The sequence below is a fragment of the Triticum aestivum genome, chromosome 3A (genome assembly GCF_018294505.1).
Source record: "Triticum aestivum cultivar Chinese Spring chromosome 3A, IWGSC CS RefSeq v2.1, whole genome shotgun sequence".
NCBI lineage: Eukaryota > Viridiplantae > Streptophyta > Magnoliopsida > Poales > Poaceae > Triticum > Triticum aestivum.
Genome location: NC_057800.1, coordinates 624805953 through 624830220, shown reverse-complemented (window position 1 = coordinate 624830220; position 24268 = coordinate 624805953). Strand labels below are relative to the sequence as shown.

General features: G+C 48.4%; 2 protein-coding genes across 2 annotated transcripts in view; one reads left to right on the top strand and one right to left on the bottom strand.

The window, feature by feature from the left end:
- The window catches only part of LOC123062692 (sorting nexin 1), a 4902-nt gene extending 3046 nt beyond the window's left edge, over positions 1–1856 (top strand). Inside the window, exons 6-11 of the mRNA XM_044486327.1 lie at positions 21–180; positions 426–559; positions 673–741; positions 853–932; positions 1237–1297; positions 1391–1856. Coding sequence (XP_044342262.1) covers positions 21–180; positions 426–559; positions 673–741; positions 853–932; positions 1237–1297; positions 1391–1600 — 714 coding nt within the window. The 3' untranslated portion in view covers positions 1601–1856. The remainder of the gene's footprint in view (positions 1–20; positions 181–425; positions 560–672; positions 742–852; positions 933–1236; positions 1298–1390) is intronic.
- LOC123062693 (uncharacterized) lies at positions 1853–2932 on the bottom strand. The gene is made up of 3 exons (XM_044486328.1): positions 2541–2932; positions 2360–2413; positions 1853–2281 (listed from the first exon to the last, which is right to left on the bottom strand). The coding sequence occupies exons 1-3, from the start codon at positions 2817–2819 to the stop codon at positions 2048–2050; spliced, it is 567 nt and encodes a 188-aa protein (XP_044342263.1). The 5' UTR covers positions 2820–2932; the 3' UTR covers positions 1853–2047.
- Between the last annotated feature and the right edge of the window lie 21336 nt (positions 2933–24268).

Here is a 24268-nt window from a genome sequence, read left to right as displayed (position 1 = left end):
GTTGGTAATCATTTCTGTAGGATGTACAGTCAAAGGTCAGTGATGTTGTTCTGGGAAAAGAAAAGCCAGTGGAAGAATCTACTCCTGAATATGAGAAGCTTAAACATTATATATTTGAGCTAGAAAATCATCTAGCAGAGGCCCAGAAACAAGCATTTCGCCTTGTAAAAAGGCACAGAGGTAATACCTTGATCCTAAAAGAAGTTTCTTGAGTTCAGCCCCAATGTAAAATAGCAGTAAAATGTCGTGTTTGTTAAAATTTTGGTCTTCCAAAAAGATAGAAATAGATGACCTGGTGCATGGTATTCTAACGAGCACAAGGCTGCGGTTCGGAGGCCATTAACAATATCTCAACTTGCTCTTGGTTATGTAGTGTTAAACTGGATTGCAAGACCAATTACACCATTCTGATTTTCTTTCATTAGAACTTGGGCAATCTTTGGTGGACTTTGGGAAAGCGATTAAGCTTTTAGGCGCCTGTGAAGGGGATTCGTTGGAGAAGGTGTTTTCTGAAGTTGGTTCGAAGTCAGAAATGTTGTCAATAAAGCTGCAAAGAGAGGTAATTAGTAACCTGTTATCATAGTACCACTTTTCATTTTAAATAGCATATGACCATTCATTTAGTAGTTAGTACTTCTATTACCTAATGCTGTTGATATGCTGTTACTACAGGCAGACAACCTTCTCTTTAACTTTGAAGAGCCTTTGAAAGATTATGTGCGTGCTGTGCAGTCAATAAAGGTGAGTTTCTTTCTCTTCCATCTATTAACTGCAAATAGAGAATTTCTTATAATGTTTAGGAAATGTCAAAGCAAATTGAGGTCATGACTAATTTTCTCATGGTCATGGCAGGCGACTATGCTTGATCGAGCCAATGCTTTCAGGCAGCACTTTGACTTGGACCAGGAGAGGAAGTATAAAGAGCTTAACCTGTATGTATTGCATATTGCAAGTTCCATATTTCGTGCTTAGTGACATGGCGTAATAATTTAGGGAAAATGTCCTAAGGGAGTTTTTCACCTTTCAGGATAATAACTGATCAAAACTGGGCCTACCAATTTAAAAATTCCATAGTTAAATAATGAAATCTCTAATCTCTTGGCACAACACAAGGTGTAAGGTCCTTGTAGTGTCGATCCTATTCTTACTGCAGTGAAAAAAATGAAGTTCTTTTTACCCTGAGAAGTTTATTCTGTACTATTACCTGGAAAATTTCTCATCCTATTCTTACTGCAGTGAAAAAATGAAGTTCATGAACCCTGAGAAGTTTACCGAGTCAGAAACTGAGTTCAGCGAGGTAAGTATTAATTTTAAGGATCTATATGTCGAGCGAGCATAAATTGTGAATGAATAATTTGTTTGACTGGTGTTTTGTTGTGAATAAATGCAGTTGAAAGCAGCCAGTGAGGAGGCTACGAAGAGGTACGAGCACATAGTTAGTGTAATGAACGAGGAGCTTGCACGATTCCAGGAGCAGAAAACAGCTGATATTGGACTTGCATTCCATGAGTTTGCCAAAGGTCAAGCAAAGTTGGCTAAAGATATTGCTGATGCGTGGCGTAGCGTCCTCCCAAAGCTAGAGGCGTGTTCCAGTTCATAATCGAAACTGTGTTTGCCCATTGTGTTTGAGATAGTGGTTGGCGCTTTGAGTTCTAGGCTGATTTTTTCCAGCCTAATTTGACAGTGGTTCATGTATACTTAAAGGTGATGGTTGACAATGCTGAAGTTGTTATATTGACATCTTTTCCTTACCGTGTGGGTGTGTACTCTGTAACTCAAATTTTCGACCAATTAGTCTAACTGTTGAAGTCCTTCAGGAAGTATTATGAATAAAGAGAAGACAGTGGAGTTGTTTAGCTTTACTTCCTCTAATGGAATTTATATCTTTATCTTGGAAGAGAACATGAAAGGAGACCTTGAAGAATACTTAGGGATTACAAGTTGTATCAACAGAGAATGATAATCCTGCTGCATCATGTTCCTTAATCACTGTCAAACTTGCACAATTTAGCAGACTTGTCAAGTTTGCACAATCTGAACAGGCTTGTCAAACTCGCGCAATCTGAATGGACTTCTGAAGCGCCATGAGGAGGCTCCTCATGATCCTGGGCTCCCCAGGCGGCTCCATGTCCTTCATAGCACCGTTCCTGATGGCTCGGAACACAAACCCAGAGCCGTCTGTCGCCGGAGACACCAGGCAGTCGATGTAGGCCAGCAGCGAGGTCGCGCCGTCGTCGATCCCGATGAACCCTAGCCTGATCCCACCCTCCACCTTGTCCACCTGTTTGCACATGAAAAATTGTATCAACTGAAGGTATCTGAAGTATCAACCATATCGTCAGCTCTCGGGTCGCCATACCTTGATAGGCACTGGCAGTGGCAACATGGCGCCTTGGCAGAGACTGTTCCCCCACTGCCAAACAGGTTCGAAATAAACATCAGTTCTACCAAGCAGTTCAACTGAAGGTCCAAGCTGAGACTGAGAGATAAGACCAGGCATATCATACTCCAACACGGCTCAAGGAATGCTTACTACTGACCTGAAAGAGCAACCCCTCGAAGCGAGCGACGTCGATGTTGGCCGGCAGCTTCACGGTGCCGAGGCTGACCCCGTCGTCGTCGGCCGGCACAATGCCGCCCTTCCCCGGCACGGCGCACGGCGGCTTCACGGTCACCCTTGCCCTGAAACTGGGGAGCTTCGCGGCCTTGTTCCAGCCTCCGGCTTGGAAGCAACTGGAAGTGTGCTTCGGAAGCGTCCCTGAGGAGCAGGAGGATGTGATCCTGTGGACCAACAGCTGCCTTGCAGTCGCAGCTGCCATGTTCTTTCCTTTCTGGGGAGGGACGGAGGCAGGATGGAGATTCAGGCTTGAGAGAGCACAATATCAGGGCCGGTTAATGAGTGCTGCCGGTTAACCTGCGGGGATGAGAAATGAATGGACAAGCTGGTGCCGCCAAGACAATTTTTGGTTGGTCGGGGCCTCTTCTTGTCTCGTGGTTCAGTGTTGCAACTAGCGACCGCGTATTCTCTAAAATTTATTAAGACAGAATGAAAGTTTCATATTTATCATGCATGCTAATCTATGGTTGAATGGTTAGATGGGTAGTGGCATCCCCAGCCCATCAGGGTAGTCCTATTGCTTGCATTTATTTCATGATTTCCGGCGACGTGCGTTCAGCGCGAGGAAACGTTTCGGTTGACTACGAGGCACTTTTGATGACTTCGTGAATCTCAAGATGACATGCCGGATCAGTCTCTTGGAGAAGCTCATATGGGTAGGGTGTGTGTGTATTCATAGGGGTGAGTGTATGCGCATATATATGAGCGTATGAGCCTGTACTGTGTTTTAAAAAAAAGTATCATGCATGCCAACTAGGGATTTTTGTGAGGTGACACAACTAAACGAGGAGAGATGGGATTGAGTATCATGATATGATACCGTATCATATTAAATGATGTACCAATATGTGTTATACATAACAATAAATGATGTCAATATGATACCAAGCTATAATAGTATTAGGCATTGTGAAGATAAAGTGTATCATATGATGTCTGTATATGATACTTCTCATTGTGACCCGCGTTAGATATATGGGTGTCGTCATGATGTGTTCTTTTAGGGATCAAGAGTGTGTCTTTTTGGGCCGACCATTTTTCTCAATTTTGAAAAAGCATTCCCTGGCTTTTAGTTTCGTTGTCCAACAATTTTAATAGTTTTTTTGTTTTTCTATTTTATTTCCTGTTTGTTTTCTCCTTTGCTGTATTCATTTTATTTTTTCACAAGCTAATTCATGAATCTCTACCGGAGGTAAATGATGGCCCGTCATCTAACTAATAACAATTTTCACTTTGTGTTCATTAAATCACCATTAGAAAAATACTTGGCTCTTAAAACGGTAGCACATAAAAGTCGAGATTCTCAAGAAGACACGAGGCCTGCTTAGCCAACATCGCCAGTCCCAAAAATCCACCCTTCCTTAATTCATTGAGACACACATTTTTCACCAAGCCATCCAATGCATCCTTCTCAGGTTATCCTCGTCTCCCCAGTGACATCGCATCAATAACTCATTTACGATTTTTTAAGAATTTTAAATACAGACATTGCACAAGTGGGAACGGCTTGAACAAAAGACTTGAGAAAGATTTATTTTCCTCCAACGAATAACAATTTTGTTTCCAACCACTAGTTTTGTTTATGACATGATCATTTAAATACAGAAAAAATCCAATTTATCCATTCCTACATTGACAGGCAAGCCTAAATATTTATCATTTAGGATCCCAATCATGATATTCAGAGTTACACACATCTGCTCACTCAACTCAGCACTTGTATTAGGACCGAAGAATACGTTGGATTTATCAACACCGACCAAATGCCTGAAGCGGCACAATAGGAATCCAAAATTGACTTCAACGACTCAACATTATGCATATTGGCCTTCACGAGGATCATGGGGGAGGAGCCATTAGACGTAACTATTCTCACAAACAATGTACTCGTTGTTTCCAATGAATAAAGTTGGTGATATTCTTTTAAAAGAATAAATACTAAATGGTACGTCATTCTCGCACTTGCCAAAATATTCGAGTTCCAAACAACTGAGTGCATTTACCAATTTTTTGTCTATATCATGAGTGAAATCTGTTTCAAACTTTAAGATTATAGAACTCGTCGCAAACAAATTCTCAATTTTACAATGTATCATTTATTAACACAAGTTCACGCCGCAACAGGGCACGCCAATGCATCAAGTGTGTTTTTCTCTTAAAATAAGATAACCCTGACCTTGTGCACATAACCATCTTTATTAAATTATTCAACAGAGCCTGACAAAATAAATATATAAATCAACCTAAAGTCATATTTCTAATAATCTATGTCAATACACCTACTAGCTTGATGATATGTCATGGTCACACACGAGCACACATCAACTAATCCGGTGGCCTCCTCAAGCTACCCCATGGCGAGTTGAGATTACCAACCGGTCTGACAGACCATCAACGCGCCGTGCATGCACATGCTCCAGAATCCGTTGCCACCATCATCCGTCGTCCCAACTTACAACTTTAGGAGAGATCCACGCATTGACCTTGCCAGACACAGCTGTTGTCGACGCCACGACGACCAGACAACACAATCACCCTGCGGGCATCCATCGCCGAGACCCCGCTGCGCCACGCCGCCGAGACCCGCCGTCATCGACTTGGTAGATGCCACACCGCACCAACTCCTGATCCAGATCGCGGCCAATACTAACCTAACAGTGTCCACTATCTCCCAAGAGTGCGCCTTCAAGAAGAGAATGGCGTCAACGATGCGGTCGCCACACACCATAGTTAGGACTTTCACTCAAAGACAAATAATGTGATAGAGGTGGAAGGACGAACGTCTAAAAAAAAACGGCACCCTCGGAAGTGTAAATGAACTGTTAATTAATCCTCTCCCTCTATTGCTTATGTACCTGCTACATTTTGTCCGTACTCCCGTTGGAATCCATCGTGAGCATGATTCCCTCCAATAATTCCGACCGGCAGTAAACAAATGAAGTACTCCAATACTATTATTTGTAGGAGACCAATGAAAAGATTAAGCTTGGATGCAGCTGATCTCATCAAAGATTTACTATACATAGTGGACCGAGTGTCCATCTGATCAGAAAAACAACCATTGGAGAGCTTGGATCAAGAGGATGGAAATGGAGGCTTCCGTCTTGGCAGCTCTGGCGGCAGTAGTCGTTGCTTCCATCTTCTTGGTATTGCCACACCTGAGAAAGCAGAGCCCATCTCAGGACGATCGGCGCCGCCAGCTGCCTCCGGGCTCCTTCGGCCTCCCCGTCGTCGGCCAGACGGTCGGCCTACTGCGCGCCCTCCGCGCCAACACCGCCGAGGCATGGCTCCGGCGCTGGGCCTCCGAGTACGGCACCGTCTCAAAGCTCTCCCTCTTCGGCCTCCCCACGGCCTTGCTCGTCGGCCCCGCCGCCAACAAGTTCCTCTTCGCCAGCACCGCGCTCACCGCCAAGACCACCACCTCCTTCAACAGCATGGTCGGCAGGCGCAACATCCGAGAGCTGGCCGGCGACGACCACCGCCGCGTAAGGGCCATGATGGTCCAGTTCCTCAAGCTGGACAGCGTCAGGAGCTACGTCGCCAGCATGGACGACGAGGTCCGGCACCACATCCGCGCCCACTGGGACGGCCGCGCAACCGTCGCGGTGATGCCGTCGATGAAGTCGCTCACCTTCGACATCATGTGCACCGTCATCTTCGGGCTCGGGAGAGCCGAGCACGCCGCCGTGAGGCGGGAGCTCTCGGCGGAGTTCCAGCAGCTGGTGAGGGGCATCTGGGCGATCCCGGTGAACCTGCCTTTGACCTCCTACGGCAAGTGCCTCGCCGCGAGCCGGCGAGGCCGGCGAGCCGTCGCGGCAGTCATCGGCGAGAAGCGCGCCAAGCTGGAGAGCGGGCACAGCTCGCCGTTCGACGACCTCATGACCCACATGCTCGCCGAGGGGCTAGCCGACGAGGATATCATCGACAACGTCATGTTCATGATGGTAGCGGCGCACGACACCACGGCCACCCTCCTCACCTTCCTCCTCCGTCATCTCGACGGCAACAGGGAGGCCTACGGCAGGGTCGTGGCGGAGCAACAAGAGGTCGCGAGGAGCAAGGCTCCGGGGGAAGCTCTGTCATGGGACGACCTCGGCAAGATGAAGTACACATGGTCGGCGGCGATGGAGACCCTGCGCCTGGTGCCTCCGGTGTTCTCCCTGCTCAAGAGGGCGGTCGAGGACGCGGAGTTCGACGGCCACCTCATCCCCAAGGGCTGGCAGGTGCTGGGGGCGATGAACATGACGCAGTGGGACCCGGCCATCTTCCCGGAGCCCGGCAGGTTCGAGCCGGCGAGGTTCGAGAGCCCGGCACCGCCCTACAGCTTCGTGGCGTTCGGCGGCGGCGCGACCGTATGCCCGGGAAACGAGTTCGCTAGGGTGGAGGCGCTGGTGGCCATGCACTACATCGTCACCGGGTTCAGGTGGAAGCTCGCCGACGGCTGCGACGGCAGCTTCTCCCGGTATCCGCTGCCGTCCCCGGCTCAGGGCCTCCTCATCGACATCGAGCCAATGGACACAGCCACCACAGGTGCAGCAGGCATCACCAAATGATCTCGAAGAATCCCGTAGCAGATCTGAATGGTGCACCAACACCATTCAGCTCTATGATTTCCATGTTAAATGTACGATTACAGATACTAATTTGCAGTGAAGCGTAAATATTTCTCGCCGTTCTTGAAAGGAATTTCGGCAATTGTCATCAGTTTAATGTTCGAAATGCCCTCGGAATCGTACTGGAGTTGGAGCGTGGTTATTAGTATGTACGGCACAGATTTAGTTATGGTACTCAGCCTCCCGTCCGGGGAGACGGCAACCAAACACTCGGAGATGATCATATGTGGGGTGGAGCCCATGCAATTGGAAGTAAGGTGTGTTACCATGAATGGCTCGAGAGAGGCGTCGATTGAGAAGGTAGGTGGCCGTGTGAAGCGTTTCAACCCAAAACGGAGGGGTAAGCTTAGCTTGGAGAAGTAAAGTACGAACGTTGTCGTTGGTGGTACGGAGAAGACGCTCGGTCTTCTCGTTCTGGGGTGAAGTGTAGGGACAAGAGAAACGGTAAACGATGTCGTTGGTGGAGAAGAAGGAGCGTATGTCATGATTGATGAACTCTCCGCCGTTATCGCATTGTAGGGCCTTAATGACTACATTGTATTGGGTTTTAACATAGGAAAAGAAACGTTGAAGAATGGTGGATGTGTCTGATTCGTGGCGCAAGGGAAAAGTCCATGAAAAATGTGAGTAGTCATCAAGTACAACTAAGTAGTATTGGTAACCGGAGAAGCTCACAACCTGAGAGGTCCATAAATCACAATGAATTAAATCAAAGGGAGCAAATGTGCGACTAGTAGAAGAAGTAAAAGGGAGACGGGGTTGGTGTCCAAGTTGACACGCATCACACGGCATATGAGGTTTATTACAAGGTAGAAGAAAATCATGTGCTATGGAAGTAAAAGATTGAGCACTAGGGTGGCCAAGCCTCCGGTGCCATACATCACCATCGGAGACAGTAGTGGTGAAGGCAGCGCGCCAAGCCTTGTTATTGCCGAAAAAGGGGTAGAGGTCGCCGGAGCTAGCGGAGATCAGGAGGACCTTCCGAGTGCGAAGATCCTTCACAAGAAAGCCAAAAGGGTAAAATTCAATTGAACAAGAATTGTCTTTGGTGAATTGACGAACAGATATGACTAGTAGTGACATGCGGGGAGAAAAGAACATCACGTAAGTAAAAATTAGACGGGGCAAGAGTGGTGGATCCAGTGGCATGAATGGGCATATGGCTACCATTGCCTACAACAATGCTAGATAAATTATGCTTTAATGAAGAATTCGAGAGGTTGAGGTTACCAGGGTTGCCGGTCACGTGATGGGAGGCGCCGCTGTCGAGGTACCAGTCGTTGGGGGAGAAACCATTGGCGGGGAACCCTTGCGCACTGTAGGCGGCATGGAGCATGGCAAGATGATCCCACGATGGTTGCTGGTACGGCGCCGGCGCAGGGTAGGCCGAGTGCTGCATGGAGTAGGCGTGTGCATGCGAGCCTGGACGTGGACAAAGGACGCCGGCAGAGTTCGGAGGAGTCTAGCCAGGGCGGGGAGGCGGGATGGCCATGCCGTATGGAGCAAAGAAGCCGAGGTAAGGGTTGTAGGGCGGGACGGAGTCGCGGCCACCCGGTCACCACGCCCACGTCCACGTCCGCGGCTGCGGCCACGACCGCGGTCATCGCCATCACCCTGGCGAGGGTTGTTGCCGCGTCCGTTTGACTGTCCTTGGCCGCGCTTGGGGGCACGCGCTTGGGGGCGATCCGTCCTGTCGTCCGAACGGGACCCGGGGCCGCCGGTGGTGGAGCCGGAGGGACTGGAGGGGCTGCCGATGCCGTGAACGGCGAGGACCGTGGCGGGGGCCTCGGAGGCGCGCTGGGCGAGGTTCTCCTCGGCAAGCTTCACCCGCGAGAAGACCGTCTCAAATGGCGGCAAGGGGACAGTGTCACCCAAGACGACGCGGATGGTGTCGAGGTGCTGATCGAGGCCGTGAAGGAACTGGGTGGTGAGGTCAATCTCGGTGATGGCATGGTCGATGTCGGCGAGACCGGCGGTGAGCAGCTTCATGCGGCGGGCATACTCATCGACGGAGAGATCACCCTGCTTGAGGTTCCGGTACTGGCGATTGAGGATCATGTAGCGCGCAACACGATTGGCGAGAAAGTAGTTCTGAATGCGAGTCCAGAGGGCATGGGTGGTGGCGGCACCGATCACGTGATCGATGATGGAGTCGGCAAGGGTAGAGTACATCCACAGGGCGACGTGAGTATCGAGCTCAAGATACTGGGAGTCGGCATTGGGTGGTGGTGGGTGTTCGATGAGGTAGCTGACGCCGTAGCGGAGGAGGACTGAGGGAGTCCTGGATTAGGGGGTGTCCGGATGGCCGGACTATACCTTCAGCCGGACTCCTGGACTATGAAGATACAAGATTGAAGACTTCGTCCCGTGTCCGGAAGGGACTTTCCTTGGCGTGGAAGGAAAGCTTGGTGATACGGATATGTAGATCTCCTACCATTGTAACCGACTTTGTGTAACCCTAACCCTCTCCGGTGTCTGTATAAACCGGAGGGTTTTAGTCCGTAGGACAAGATACAGAACAACAATCATACCATAGGCTAGCTTCTAGGGTTTAGCCTCTCCGATCTTGTGGTAGATCTACTCTTGTACTACCCATATCATCAACATTAATCAAGCAGGACGTAGGGTTTTACCTCCATCAAGAGGGCCCGAACCTGGGTAAAACTTCATGTCCCTTGCCTCCTGTTACCATCCGGCCTAGACGCACAGTTCGGGACCCCCTACCCGAGATCCGCCGATTTTGACACCGACATTGGTGCTTTCATTGAGAGTTCCTCTGTGTCGTCGCCATCACGAAGGATGCCTCGCCCCGTCTTTAAAGACGGCACCGTTGCTAAGGGAGCTTTGGCTGTCGGCCAAACCCTCCGGCTAGGTGGTTTTCTTATGACCGCCTGTTCGGCTTCTGCGCCGACGATGACCTCTCGAGCCATCAAAAACAATCTTCATGTCAGCTCGGAACTCACCGAGCAGTTAGATCCAATGGAGCTCTCCTCCATAAACGAGCTCTTGGATCGCATCACCGCCCTGGGAGTCGCTACGGATTACGACCAGATTGGGCCTAAACCCGATCTGAGAGAGATTAACTCTCCCCAAGTCACCCATCATGTTGCCGTGGTAGAAGGACAGTGCGGCGACCCTTCATCTATCTTAAGGACTAGCTACGTCCGGATTCCCGATCCCACCAAGCCGGATACCCGCGGAGGGGAGGATATCACTCAAGACCTGAACTTAGAGTCAGGCGACGGGCTGGATTCATTGGACAACATCTAGGAATCCAAATTTTCGAGTTCGGAAATTCCTCGGCCTCTGAGCCTCAGATTGGGTGAGGCTTCGGATTTAATTCCACCCACCCACCCGAACATAAGCGATCTATCCCAAATCATGCAAGAGCCCGATGAAACAGTACATCATTACTGGGCCAGATTCCTCCTGGTTAGGAACAGGATAAGGGACTGCCGCGAGGAAGACGCAATCTCAATCTTCTGCAATAATTACACGGACAAGGGAATCCTCAATGCCATAAGTCGCCGTGATATTACACGCTTCGCTGACTTAGCATCCATTGTACGAAAGTACTGTGCGATGGAAAGCGCCTGGAAAACCGAAATAAAATTTTGGGACGATCCGGCCCTGAATACAAACCCAGTCCGAAATAAAAGGGTGCATCATCGCTAGACACCCGGGTCAAACACCAAAAAGAAAAAACCCTCTACAGGGCATGGAACCGTACTGGAAGGATGGCTTAGTGGACCCTGTAAAATTCACAGTACAGAGGACACCACACCAACTCACAGCCTTAGAGCATGTTGGATACTCCGGCAGGTGGCCAAAATTGGCGAAGATCTCCTAATTCTGGAGGCCACAGAAAGCCACCCCAGAGACACCAATATTGTATTAACAGTCTTCGAGACTTTCACATCAAATAATATGTGAAAAAGGACACTCCGCAGCCTTGCCGAAGTCTACCAAGTAGCAACAATAAACCCATGGAGTGACACGGCTATTACCTTTAACGCCAGTGATGAACCTAAATTCCGAACAGTCCGAGCACCAGCCGCATTGGTCCTTAGTCCAATAGTGGATGGCTTTCGTCTTACCAAGGTACTCATGGACGGCGGCAGTAGATTGAACCTCATTTATGAGGAAACCCTTCAAAAAATGGAAATAGACTGGAACCGCATTAAGCGAAGCAGCACAAGCTTTAGAGGAATAATCCCCAGTTGGGAAGCGTGCTGTACAGGAAAAATCACACTAGATGTGGTGTTCGTCATGCCGGATAATTACAGGTCCGAAGAGGTCACGTTCCATGTGGCTCCGTTCAGCAGCGATTATCACGCTCTGCTAGGGCGGGAAGTGTTTACAATCTTCCAAGCAATACCCCATTACGGGTACATGAAGCTCAAGATGCCCGGGCCTAACGGGATCATCACTCTCGGTAGTGATCCAGACATAGCACTCCACGCCGAAAACAAGACAGCCGCACTGGCCCTCGAGGCACTATCCGAAGCCCTAGCGGCTGAGGAACTGACTGTGCTGCGCTCCATGGTGAATAGGGACGATGTGGTACTCGACAAAAGATCCAAGTCCACCTCCTTTAAACCGGCGAACGAAATAGTCAAATTCCAGGTCCATCCAACGGACCCTAATAAAACAGCTTCCATCGGGGCACAGTTAAACCCTGATGTAGACGCCGCACTGCGAGAGTTCCTACGAGAGAACTGGGACATTTTCGCCTGGCACCCTTCAGACATGCCAGGAATCCCACGCAGGCTGGCCGAGCACAGCTTAAATATCCTAAAAGGATTCAAACCTGTCAAACAAGCTCTTCGACGTTTTTTTGAACCTAAGAGACAGGCCATGGGAGAGGAGCTAGCAAAGCTATTGGAGACCGGATTCATCAGAGATATAAAACATCCGTACTGGCTAGCAAACCTAGTGATGGTACCAAAGAAGGACAAATCCTGGCGCCTGTGCATTGATTTTAGAGACCTTAACAAGGCTTGCCCAAAGGATCCCTTCCCCCTCCCCCGCATCGATCAAATTATCGATGCTACTGCAGGACACGATTCGTTGTGTTTCCTCGACGCATATTCCGGCCACCATCAAAACAAGATGGCAGAATCAGACCAAGTCGCAACGGCATTTATCACACCGTACGGCCCATTCTGCTTCAACACAATGCCCTTCGGGCTCAAAAACACCGGCGCAACATATCAGCGCATGATTCAGACATGTCTGGCAAACCAGATCGGCAAAACAGTGGAGGCATATGTAGATGATGTGGTCATCAAAACAAGACATGTCGAATCTCTAGTAGACGACTTGAGGCTCACATTTGATAACCTCCGAACATACGACATCAAGCTCAACCCGGAAAAATGCGTTTTCGGCGTCCCAGTCGGAAAGCTCTTGGGCTTCATTGTATCCGGTAGAGGAATTGAAGCAAATCCAGCCAAGATCCGAGCTCTGTCACAATTGGATATCCCAAAGGACCTCAAACAAATACAAAAGTTAACCGGATGCGTGGCGGCTCTAAGCCGCTTTATCTCCCGCTTGGGAGAAAAGGCCCTACCCCTTTACCGCCTCCTTCGGTGCACCGAACACTTCGAATGGATGGATGCAGCCACGGCCGGACTCGACGAAATAAAAGCCATATTGGCAACAAACCCAGTCCTGGCCGCGCCAAACATTGGCGAACCAATGCTATTGTACATTGCAGCAACACATCAGGTTGTAAGCGCAGTGCTCGTCATCGAACGAGAAACGGACGGACACAAATCCCCCCTTCAAAAGCTGGTCTATTATGTGTCCACTATCCTCACTCCGTGCAAATCACGGTACCTGCATTATCAAAAGATTGCTTACGCGGTATTCATGGCATCCCGGAAGCTACGACACTACTTTCAAGAGTGTTCAATAACAGTAGCCTCGGAAGTACCACTTAACGATATTATAAACAACCGTGACGCAACGGGCCGGATTGCAAAATGGGCCATTGAGCTCCTCCCGTTCGACATAACTTATAAGCCATGGCGAGTCATCAAGTCTCAAGTTTTGGCCGACTTCGTCGCAGAATGGACAGAGGCCAAACTCCCTAAAGAGTACGGCACATATTCAAATTGGATCATGCATTTCGACGGCTCCAAGATGTTGGCCGGACTAGGGGCTGGCGTCATTTTGACATCCCCCACAGGAGACACAGTTCAATACGTACTCCAGATTATGTACACAGACTCCAACAATGCAGCCGAATATGAGGCCCTTTTACATGGTCTCCGGATGGCAGTATCCATGGGCATTCAACGCCTAGAGGTGCGCGGGGACTCGAACCTCGCAATATCCCAAATAAATGTAGACTTCGATGCCAAGGATCCAAAAATGGCAGCTTACCGCAACACCGTCCTAAAAATGTCAGCTCGGTTCGAAGGGCTTGAATTTCACCATATAGCCCGGGAAAATAATCAGGCGGCAGATGTCCTGGCACGCATCGGCGCAAAACGCGATGTAGTCCCCCCCAACATCTTCTTGGAAAGGCTGTTCAAGCCATCCGTAGTATGGGAAGGGGAGCCAAACAATAACAGCCCGGACCCAACCGCACTGCCCGACACCGAACATTCTGACACAATCGGAGGCTCTGCCAATGAAATAACACCTTCAGCCCACGTAATAATGGCCGTCATCGCCCCGTGGACAGAACCATTCCTTGCCTACCTTACTAGGCAGGAACTCCCTGAGGACCAAAATGAGGCACGCTGCATAGTGTGGCGATCCAAAGCCTACAAAGTCCACGAGGGAGAGCTTTATAAGAAAAGCACTACCGGAGTCCTTCAAAGGTGCATCTCCAAAGAGGAAGGGCGGAACCTCCTGGCTGAAATTCATGCCGGACTCGGCGGTCATCACGCTGCAGCTCGGTCCCTTGTAAGAAAGGCCTTCCGTACAGGCTTTTATTGGCCGACGGCCCGGGCAGACGCCCAGGACTTAGTCCAACGATGCGTCGGTTGCCAGCTCTTTGCAAACCAAAGCCATATGCCACCCACCGCCCTCCAAACTATCCCCATCACTTGGCCCTTCGCGGTTTGGGGGCTTGACATGGTTGGACCCCTTAAAGGCTGTCAGGACCCCGACTCGATGTCACATCGATCTAGCCGGTAACACCTCATATCACTTTGCGGCCTCACGCACGGTATCCCCACGGGTGTCGCCTTACCTTTGCCCGGGACCGTTTGCGCCTTTTGGCTCACGTATATGATAGTGTCGCTAGCATCCATATGATAAAGAGCCCGGGCTGACATGACTAGTCGTAAACCCAAAGTGGCACAGACTTACAGGGACAGGCATCCATGACCCAGCATCGAACGTGTCGGTCATCAGCGAGTGAATCCAGGCTGTAGCACTGGGCTAGCAGGACTCCGGTGAACCGGGCTGTAGCGGGCTAACAGGACTCCGGTATTCATCGCGTGACATTTCCCCGAAGGGACAGACACAGGAACGAAGAAGGACACATGCCGGCCAGCCTAAGCGTTCCGGAGCAGTAGCAAGCTACCATGGCTCGGTGGAAACACTAGGAGACATTTCCCGCTAAGAGAGGCTACTAAAGATAAACAACTAGATAGTCAGATCCCACACATACCAAGCATTTCAATAACATACACACAACATGCTCGATATGTGCAATACAACATGGCATCACAAAATGACTCTACGACTCAAGTAGTTTATTCAATAGGCTCCAAGGAGCGAGACATTACAAGCATGGGTCTCATGACCCAACAATCAGAGCATACAAGTCAAAGCACAAGCGGAAGCTATCATGTCTGAGTACAGACATCTATAAATGAAAAAGGCTGAGAAGCCTGACTATCTACCAGATCCTGCCGAGGGCACAAGATCGTAGCTGAGGTAACAAGCTAAACGTCGAAGTCCAAGCGGAACTACTAGTGAGACTGAAGTCTCTCTGCAAAACATAAAATAGGCAAACGTGAGTACAAATGTACCCAGCAAGACTTACATCAGATCTATCTACATATGCATCATTGTCAACAAAGGGGGTGGTGGGGTTTAACTGCAGCAAGCCAGCTTTGACTCGGTGGCTATCCTAAACTACGACTGCAAAGTAACTCTTTTGAGGTGGCGCACACGAGTCCACATATTCACCATATCAATACACCACTATGGATCCGCTTCCGTCTCCCTACGAGAACGCCATCCATAGCACTCACGCTTATCTTGCGTATTTTAGAGTATCCACTTTCACTTGTCTATGAACTGATATAAGCAACCCAGAAGTCCTTTTCCGTGGACACGGCTATTCGAATAGATGATGTTAACCCTGCAGGGGTATACTTCTTCATACATGTTTCCACCACTTAGCGTCTGCACACGACATGTGCTCGGCAGACTTCAAACGAAAGCCGACGTGGGTGTAGACCACGACCTACCTAAACACTCAAGTCTCTAGTCCAGGTTTATCGCCTATTCGGGTTCCATCCATGAGGAGATCCGGCCGGAGTTTCGCTCACAGCCCCAAACGATGTGAACAGGGTTCCCGAGATACCAAACGGGCATCCGGTACACCGTGCCACGTACCTACCGCATCACAGCCCACCCCTACGGTCAGCGCTGTCCACGGCCTCCAGTAAGCTACAAACACCAGAAACTACTTGCAACTCCTGGACAGAGGACTAGGGTGAATAAGAAGTCGAGCGGGGTCATATTTCAGGGCCCAATGTATGGTAGTAGCTGAATCATGGATCACAAACACAGAACTCAGTTTCTGAGGACGGCTGCAATGAGACAACCCACCATGTACTCCTACATGGCCTCTCACCGCTACCTTTACCAAATCGTGTTCATACACTTAGCTCACACACAGTAGGACATGTTCACACACCTCTGATTCATCCCCGATGAATCATACCTGACTCGACTCTAAGCAGTAGCAGGCATGACAAACAAGCATGAATGAGTAGGCACAACAGGGCTCAAACAACTCCTACTCATGCTAGTGGGTTTCATCTATTTACTGTGGAATGACAGGTCATGCAGAGGATAAAGGGGTTCAGCTACCGCAGCAAGTAACAGATGAATCGGTGTTGTCCTAATGCATTAAAAGAGAGCAGGAGCGAGAGAGTAGGATTGTATCAGAATGAACAAGGGGGTTTTGCTTGCCTGGCACTTCTGAAGATAACATTGAGTCTTCATCAGTGTCAACGATCACATCATCGGTATCACGTCTATCGAGAGGGGACAGATACCGGCAAATACAGAAAAACACGATCAATGCAATGCACAATATGATGCATGCTATGACATGGCAATATGAATGTGTTTTGGGCTAATGCACCTAAAACCAGATTAAATGAAGTTGGTTTGAATCCAAGATTCAAATTCAAACTCCATATGTGATTAATTAAATGCCCTTTATATGATTTGTGCTAAACAGTAGTGATAAGTTGTTCTAACATGCATGAAAATGGTACAGATGGATTCCTTGAATTTTTCTGATAATTTTTCATATATAAATTATTTAATTTGGAGTTACGGTTAATTTTCTATGATTTATTGAAGTTTTAGGCATTTTCTGAAATTTCAGAATTAAATTAAATCCAGAAAGCATTACTGCGTCAGCATGACGTTGGCATGACGTCGGCAAGTCAACAGGGGCCGGCTCGGGTCAAACCTGACGTGTGGGGTCCACACGTCAGTGACACAGGGGCTAATCCCGCGTTGACCCGGGCTTTGACCCACTACGGGGCCCACTGTCAGTGTCACAGGGTTAGTTAGCAGGGTCATTAGCCCCTAACGACGACGCCACGTCAGCACGCCGGAGACCAGCCGACGGCGACCACAGAACACGGCGGGGCACGCCGGACTTGCGCTAGAGGCGTCAGTTTGGCGCGCTGAGGGCACCAGGGGATGGCCCTTGCTCCCGCGCATCCAGAGGACCGAGTGGGAGGTCGTGGGGTCGCCGGAACTCATGCCGGCGACGAGCTTTGGCGGCGATGGTGTTCGGTGGTGCTCGGGCGCGTCGCTACGGTGCATCAGTGAGCAAATGGAGAGGCTGGGCAGCACCTGCTAGACATGGGGAGCACTAAGAGCAGCTCAGTGAGGCCAGGGGAGCACGGAGGCTATGCGTGCAGCAGCAATGGCGGACGGTGGCTTCGGTGCTCGTGGGGAACGGCGCTATGGCACGGAGGGGAGCATGCTAAGTTAGGGGAGAGGGTCAGTGACTCACGGCGATGACGAGGGGACGCTCGGCGAGGTCGGGGACGGTCCGGAGCCGGCGAATTTGACGAAGATGGCCGGCGGTCCCGAGGTTGAAGAAGGCATCGAGGGCGGTGTTGTGGCACGTCTGGGGCCTCGTGGCTCGTTGAGGAGGTAGAGGGAGGACCGGCGGAGCTTCCTGGGGCGTCGGTGAGCCGTGGGGTGGCCGGTAGCCACGGTGGCTCTCGTCGGTGGCGGCGGCTCCGTTCGATCGCGGGAGGGGAAACAGAGGAGCGAGGGGGAGGGAGGTCCAGAGAGCGAGGGAGAAGTGAGAGGGGGTCGGGGCTGCGTGGCGTCGCGGGAGGGACCAGGGCAACGAGAGGAAGCAGGAGGTGGCTAGGGGGGGAAGCAGGAGGTGGCCGAGGCAGCGTCGGCGAGCGCCACGCCTCGCCTCTGCTCGTCCTCCTGGCAGAGGAGGAAGAGGACAAAGGAGGAGGAGGTGGGCTGGGCCGGCTGGGGAACTGGGCCGGTGGTGGCGCCAGGTAAGGTTTCTCTTCTCTCTCTGTCTTTTTCTAATTATTTCAGTTTTCTAATTTGCAGGTTTGTTTTGAATTTGGTTTTGAAACCAATTCAATTTATTTTGCTTCTGACAATATTTTTAGGAGCTAAAAGAATTAAGACAATGCTCCACAAAATAATTCAGAATTATTGGACCTATATTTATTTAATAGTAGATATAAATCCAATTCAAATAATTATTGATTTAATTCAAATGCCCAAATTAAATGTTTCTGAGACACCAAAAATATTGGTTTGGATTTTACCTCTTGCCAATATTTCCAGAGGATATCAGGAACATTTTCTTGGACACATTTGAGAAGATTTGATTGTTGGTTATTTTTAGAGGTTTCTGAGGCTTTGAAAATTCCTCAATTCAAATTTCATTTGAATTTAAACATGATGCAGCAACCAAGCTAGTCCAAGGCCAGGGTAAAGCTAGGGATGTGACAACTCACCCCCACTAAACAAGAATCTCGTCTCGAGATTCAAGCGTAGGGTAGGGTGAAGGGGGAACGCAACTAGTACAATCTTCACGATCCAGGGTGCACTTCATAGGAACGTTGATTCGATCACCATTATTGTCTTGATGTCTTGCTCTGAGAAATCCTGCCAACATGACATGGAGGGAAGAAGGAGACTCTAGAAGGGTCGATCTTCTCGAAGATCGAACAACTCACGGAATGAGACATAGGACCATCTCTCGGGTTGAGACACGAGATACACATCAAGAGGGGTGGAAAGAAACGGATGACGAAGGTTCACTAGGTAGACAACAATTTCGCGCTTAAAAAGGTGGTAATCGATTGTCAACGTAGCGAGGAGTTGAGTTGCCATGAAACCACAACGAGACACCTTTGGAACCGTGACTCGTAGATATCTCCCCTTAAGTGGCAAAAAGAATTACCTTTGGATTCAAAGATCATTGAAACTCTTTAAACCAGCCTAAGACAATTCTCGAGCGATCGTTTGGAGGGGGTCAATAGAATGGCATACTCGGACTTGGATGATGTGGATTACCTTGTTGAAGACAACGCAATGGATGAATTTTCTTATCACCGGAAATGGAAGAGACCCATGGTAGAATGGCACATTGGCGGTGCAAGCTGGGAACAAAATGCAAACGATGGGAATGATTCTGGTAACTAGGGAAGAACCCAACAATAGAGAGTGGATTCACTGTTTGAAAAGGTCATAGCATTGCCGAGGAAACCGAGAGGAATCCCAGTTAGAGCCGATGATAACACGTAACGCTTGTGCGTGCTCTCAAGAACTTGAGCATTTCCATAATCATCAAGATTTTACCAACATCCGTGTCAAGGGTCCGGTAACACAACTTACTACCATGATGAATGGTGATGGAGGATGCAGATGCAAAGGAGGATAACACTTTCTCAGATTTCACCTTAGCGAGCCAAGGAACAAAATCTGGACGATCGACCGAGAGACATTTAGCACTCCGCTTCTAATGTTCTCCTTGATGTGCTAGCGTAACCCATTCATAGATATGGTTTGATATCTAGAACATCAAGTAAAAAGATCGGACTTCGGAACACAGAAATCCATAGGGGTAACTAGGAAGTAAATCCTACGAAATCCCTATGGGGAGGTGGGGGGGTGGCCAACTTCATCAATCAAGATATTATAATAACAGGTCTTCCGGCTGGGTGTGTTGGTCACGACATCCACTTTACCGGTTATTGCGCGACCAATATTATAATTCTTGGGAAATATTCCAACCATCATATCTGCCTGAGATTCAGATCTGGTTGGTGTCAGGATATTCCAGACTCATCGAGTCTAGGAAGAAAAATGAAAGTTTGCAACACAAATCGACGAGATAACGTTGCGGGATTCTCGGGAGATGAACTACGATAGCAAGCTCCAAAACATGAGCTGGTTCTGCTACAAACATGTGAACACGTTGTCCCAGACAAGCATGCCCACATGGTAGTCTTACAATAAAACACTACCGAGTTCTGGTTGGGAACCATCAGCGAGGATATCGAAGTTCTTTCATAAGTCCGGATTAGCTCTTATAAAGAAACTCCTTCTCCTTGAACAAATCAATCAGTGGCTTGGTGTGCTAGGGATACATATAGATTGAAGGTTGCAAGTCTTCAAGCCACAGCATTCTTCGCACGTGTGCATGACTGATTTGGAATGATTCCAAAGAAAGCAACATTGACTTTCTCGAGTCCACGGAGGTAACTTGCATCAAATGCACATGAACTAGAGGAAGTCACTTCTTACATCCGAACATATGCTTCATGAGCTAGCATGAACAAGTGCTTTCAAAAGTTTCCAACACTAGCTTAATGTTCAACAAAATCATGGAGGAGATAAGGATGTTGTCAATGGGCTCAACAACAATTCATCTAGGTTTCCTTTTAAAAGGAATTCCATAGTTAAGTGAACACGGTGATAGCATTGGTCAGACCAAAGATGTAATGGTGCATGCTCGGGGGATCAACCACGAATAAGACAACATTACGAGCATCGTTGGTACTGATTTGATTTGACGATAGCCCACACTCAAATCAAAGGATTGATAAGACAATAGGTCCAGCAACTGATCACAAGGACCAATCGATGAAGATATCATCTTTCGTCAACACATACTACACAAGAATACCCCTTTGGAACGAACTAAGTCAGGCAAGCTTTTACCTTCCAACTCTCCAAGTTGTTGTCTAGCTTAACCAACTAGCTCAGGGATATCCAACACAGATTCTTGGAGAAGGGTGGTTCACAAGAAACCAACTTGATCACGAGCTCAACACAGCGGTCAGGTGACAACCTGGTAATACTTATGAGAAGATATTCAGAAAATCACGAACCACCGGTATGTTACTAAGCTCGAGAACAATCTCGCTTTTCAGGGCAAGACGATATGATCAATAGAGCAAAGATTTGAAATGATCCTAACTCATCGATCGAGGAGTGAACCAGGAGAATGGACTAGGTAGCACGATCAATCTTAGAATGATGATTCAATAACCAACACACTAAGAATGAAATTATTGTCCTTTAACTACCCAGCAACAAGGTTGCTAGGAGTATTGATTTCACACGCCATGATTCATTTGTCGGCATTCCGGTTACAATAACACAGGAATCGAGGAATGAACAATAATGGCAAGAAGTATCACTATACCAAGAGTACATAGGATGGTGTGCAATTCTTATAACAATCTCGATATAAAATATGTAATACTCCAAGGTAGAACAGAGCAAAAGCTGGGTTAGCAATTTGATCTGCAGAGCACAACTTCTTTGACCCAATCCTGGATATGGAAGAGGTACTGGAGTTTGTTTCTCCAAGTCATTCAGGACAGAATGGCTTGACGGACCACAAGGGTAATAGGCATCGATAAACGAATGCATGCATACTCTTGACTATCAATTGATAGACGAAGGTCAGTAGACAACTAAAGAGGGACAACTCAAAGGAACATATAACTTTCTGAGTTGTGGATACATGGGTTGGTATGCCGAACAAAGTTCAACATAATTCTTTCGGATAACCCATGCAGAAAGGTTGAGCTGGCAGAGCCACAATATATAAATGGAGAACTCCTCAAGAATAATCTTGTTGTGATATTTCAGTTCAACGAGGAACTTCTGCCATAAGTAGTTCATGGTATTTGGAAGAAGAAGATACCACGGACTTCAAGGACTATCGCAAAGGTTACTAATATCCTAAAGGCACTAGCAATTACTATCAACATGAAGTAGGTAGAGTGAATCTCGGGTTCAAAGCCCAGGAACAGAATACCTATTACTAAGTAGCATCACGGGATGCTTTCGAGAATGATGGCCAGAATCATCACACTGGGAACACAAATCCTGGCTAATTACTAGATGATCCCCTAAGACACCTAGGGTCATAATAATACCTCCAACATATATGTCAAGGCAATAGAATACCTCAACTCAACAATTAGTGTGATTGAGATGGCATAAAGGAACATCGAAAACCAGAGGGAAAGGATTTTGCAAATGCATCAGATTATTTAGAAACCTGGGATGACTCGGACAGCATAACGGCTGTAAATGCTCAGAAAAGATTTGAGACATTCACAAAATGATGGCATAACCACTCAGAAGCACAATATCAAGGTTCCGAGATCAACAATTAACATACGGAAGTAATAGGAACTGAAACGAGGCTTAAGTCCAACAATTCTATAGGTCTACGGATTAGTAACACGTGATCCTGATAGAAGGAAGAGATAGCCTAGTTCTTAATCCCCGTAGAAGATAAGATGACTCAGATCAGAAGGCCATGAGGTATAAGGAGTAAAAAGAGCCTTACGTTCCATCCCACAATCAATTCCCTTATATAACTAAAGAATTTCTAGACTCAACTTCGACCAGTTTGGCTTGGTAATCCTACAGGCAGTCAAGCTCTGATACCAACGCTGTCAGGACCCCGACTCAATGCCACATCGATCTAGCATGTAACACCTCATATCACTTTGCGGCCTCACGCACGGTATTCCCACGGGTGTCGCCTTACCTTAGCCCGGGACCGTTTGCGCCTTTTGGCACACGTATATGACAGTGTCGCTAGCATCCATATGATAAGGAGCCCGGGCTGACATGGCTAGTCGTAAACCCAAAGTGGCACAGACTTACAGGGACAGGCATCCATGACCCAGCATCGAACGTGTCGGTCATCAGCGAGTGAATCCAGGCTGTAGCACTGGGCTAGCAGGACTCTGGTGAACCGGGCTGTAGCAGGCTAACAGGACTCCGGTATTCATCGCGTGACATTTCCCCGAAGGGACAGACACAGGAACGAAGAAGGACACATGCCGGCCAGCCTAAGTGTTCCGGAGCAGTAGCAAGCTACCATGGCTCAGTGGAAACACTAGGAGACATTTCCCGGTAAGAGAGGCTACTAAAGATAAACAACTAGATGGTCAGATCCCACACATACCAAGCATTTCAATACATACACACAATATGCTCGATATGTGCAATACAACATGGCATCACAAAATGACTCTACGACTCAAGTAGTTTATTCAATAGGCTCCGAGGAGCGAGATATTACAAACATGGGTCTCATGACCCAACACTCAGAGCATACAAGTCAAAGCACAAGCGGAAGCTATCATGTCTGAGTACAGACAACTATAAATGAAAAAGGCTGAGAAGCCTGACTATCTATCAGATCCTGCCGAGGGCACAAGATCGTAGCTGAGGTATCAAGCTAAACGTCGAAGACCACGCGGAAATACTAGTGAGACTGAAGTCTCTCTGCAAAACATAAAATAGGCAAACGTGAGTACAAATGTACCCAGCAAGACTTACATCAGAACTAACTACATATGCATCATTTTCAACAAGGGGATGGTGGGGTTTAACTGCAGCAAGCCAGCTTTGACTCGGTGGCTATCCTAAACTACGACTGCAAGCGACTCTTTTGAGGTGGCGCACACGAGTCCACATATTCACCATATCAATACACCACTATGGATTCGCTCCCGTCCCCCTACGAGAACGCCATCCATAGCACTCACGCTTATCTTGCGCATTTTAAAGTATCCACTTTCACTTGTCTATGAACTGATATAAGCAACCCAGAAGTCCTTTTCCGCGGACACGGCTATTCAAATAGATGATGTTAACCCTGCAGGGGTGTACTTCTTCATACATGTTTCCACCACTTAGCGTCTGCACACGACATGTGCTCGGCAGACTTCAAGCGAAAGCCGACGTGGGTGTAGACCACGACCTACCTAAACACTCAAGTCTCTAGTCCAGGTTTATCGCCTATTCGGGTTCCATCCATGAGGAGATCCGGCCGGAGTTTCGCTCACAGCCCCAAACGATGTGAACAGGGTTCCCGAGATACCAAACGGGCATCCGGTACACCGTGCCACGTACCTACCGCATCACAGCCCACCCCTACGGTCAGCGCTGTCCACGGCCTCCAGTAAGCTACAAACACCAGAAACTACTTGCAACTCCTGGACAGAGGACTAGGGTGAATAAGAAGTCGAGCGGGGTCATATTTCAGGGCCCAATGTATGGTAGTAGCTGAATCATGGATCACAAACACAGAACTCAGTTCCTGAGGACGGCTGCAATGAGACAACCCACCATGTACTCCTACATGGCCTCTCACCGCTACCTTTACCAAATCGTGTTCATACACTTAGCTCACACACAGTAGGACATGTTCACACACCTCTGATTCATCCCCGATGAATCATACCTGACTCGACTCTAAGCAGTAGCAGGCATGACAAACAAGCATGAATGA

What these genes read in the sequence shown, in the direction of transcription:
- LOC123062693 (XM_044486328.1), bottom strand. Translation starts at nt 2,819, where the DNA reads ATGGCAGCTGCGACTGCAAGGCAGCTGTTGGTCCACAGGATCACATCC. An exon ending in TCGAGGGGTTGCTCTTTCAG is followed by an intron (nt 2,414 to 2,540) that starts GTCAGTAGTAAG and finishes CCTGTTTGGCAG; the next exon opens with TGGGGGAACAGTCTCTGCCA. An exon ending in CACTGCCAGTGCCTATCAAG is followed by an intron (nt 2,282 to 2,359) that starts GTATGGCGACCC and finishes ATGTGCAAACAG; the next exon opens with GTGGACAAGGTGGAGGGTGG.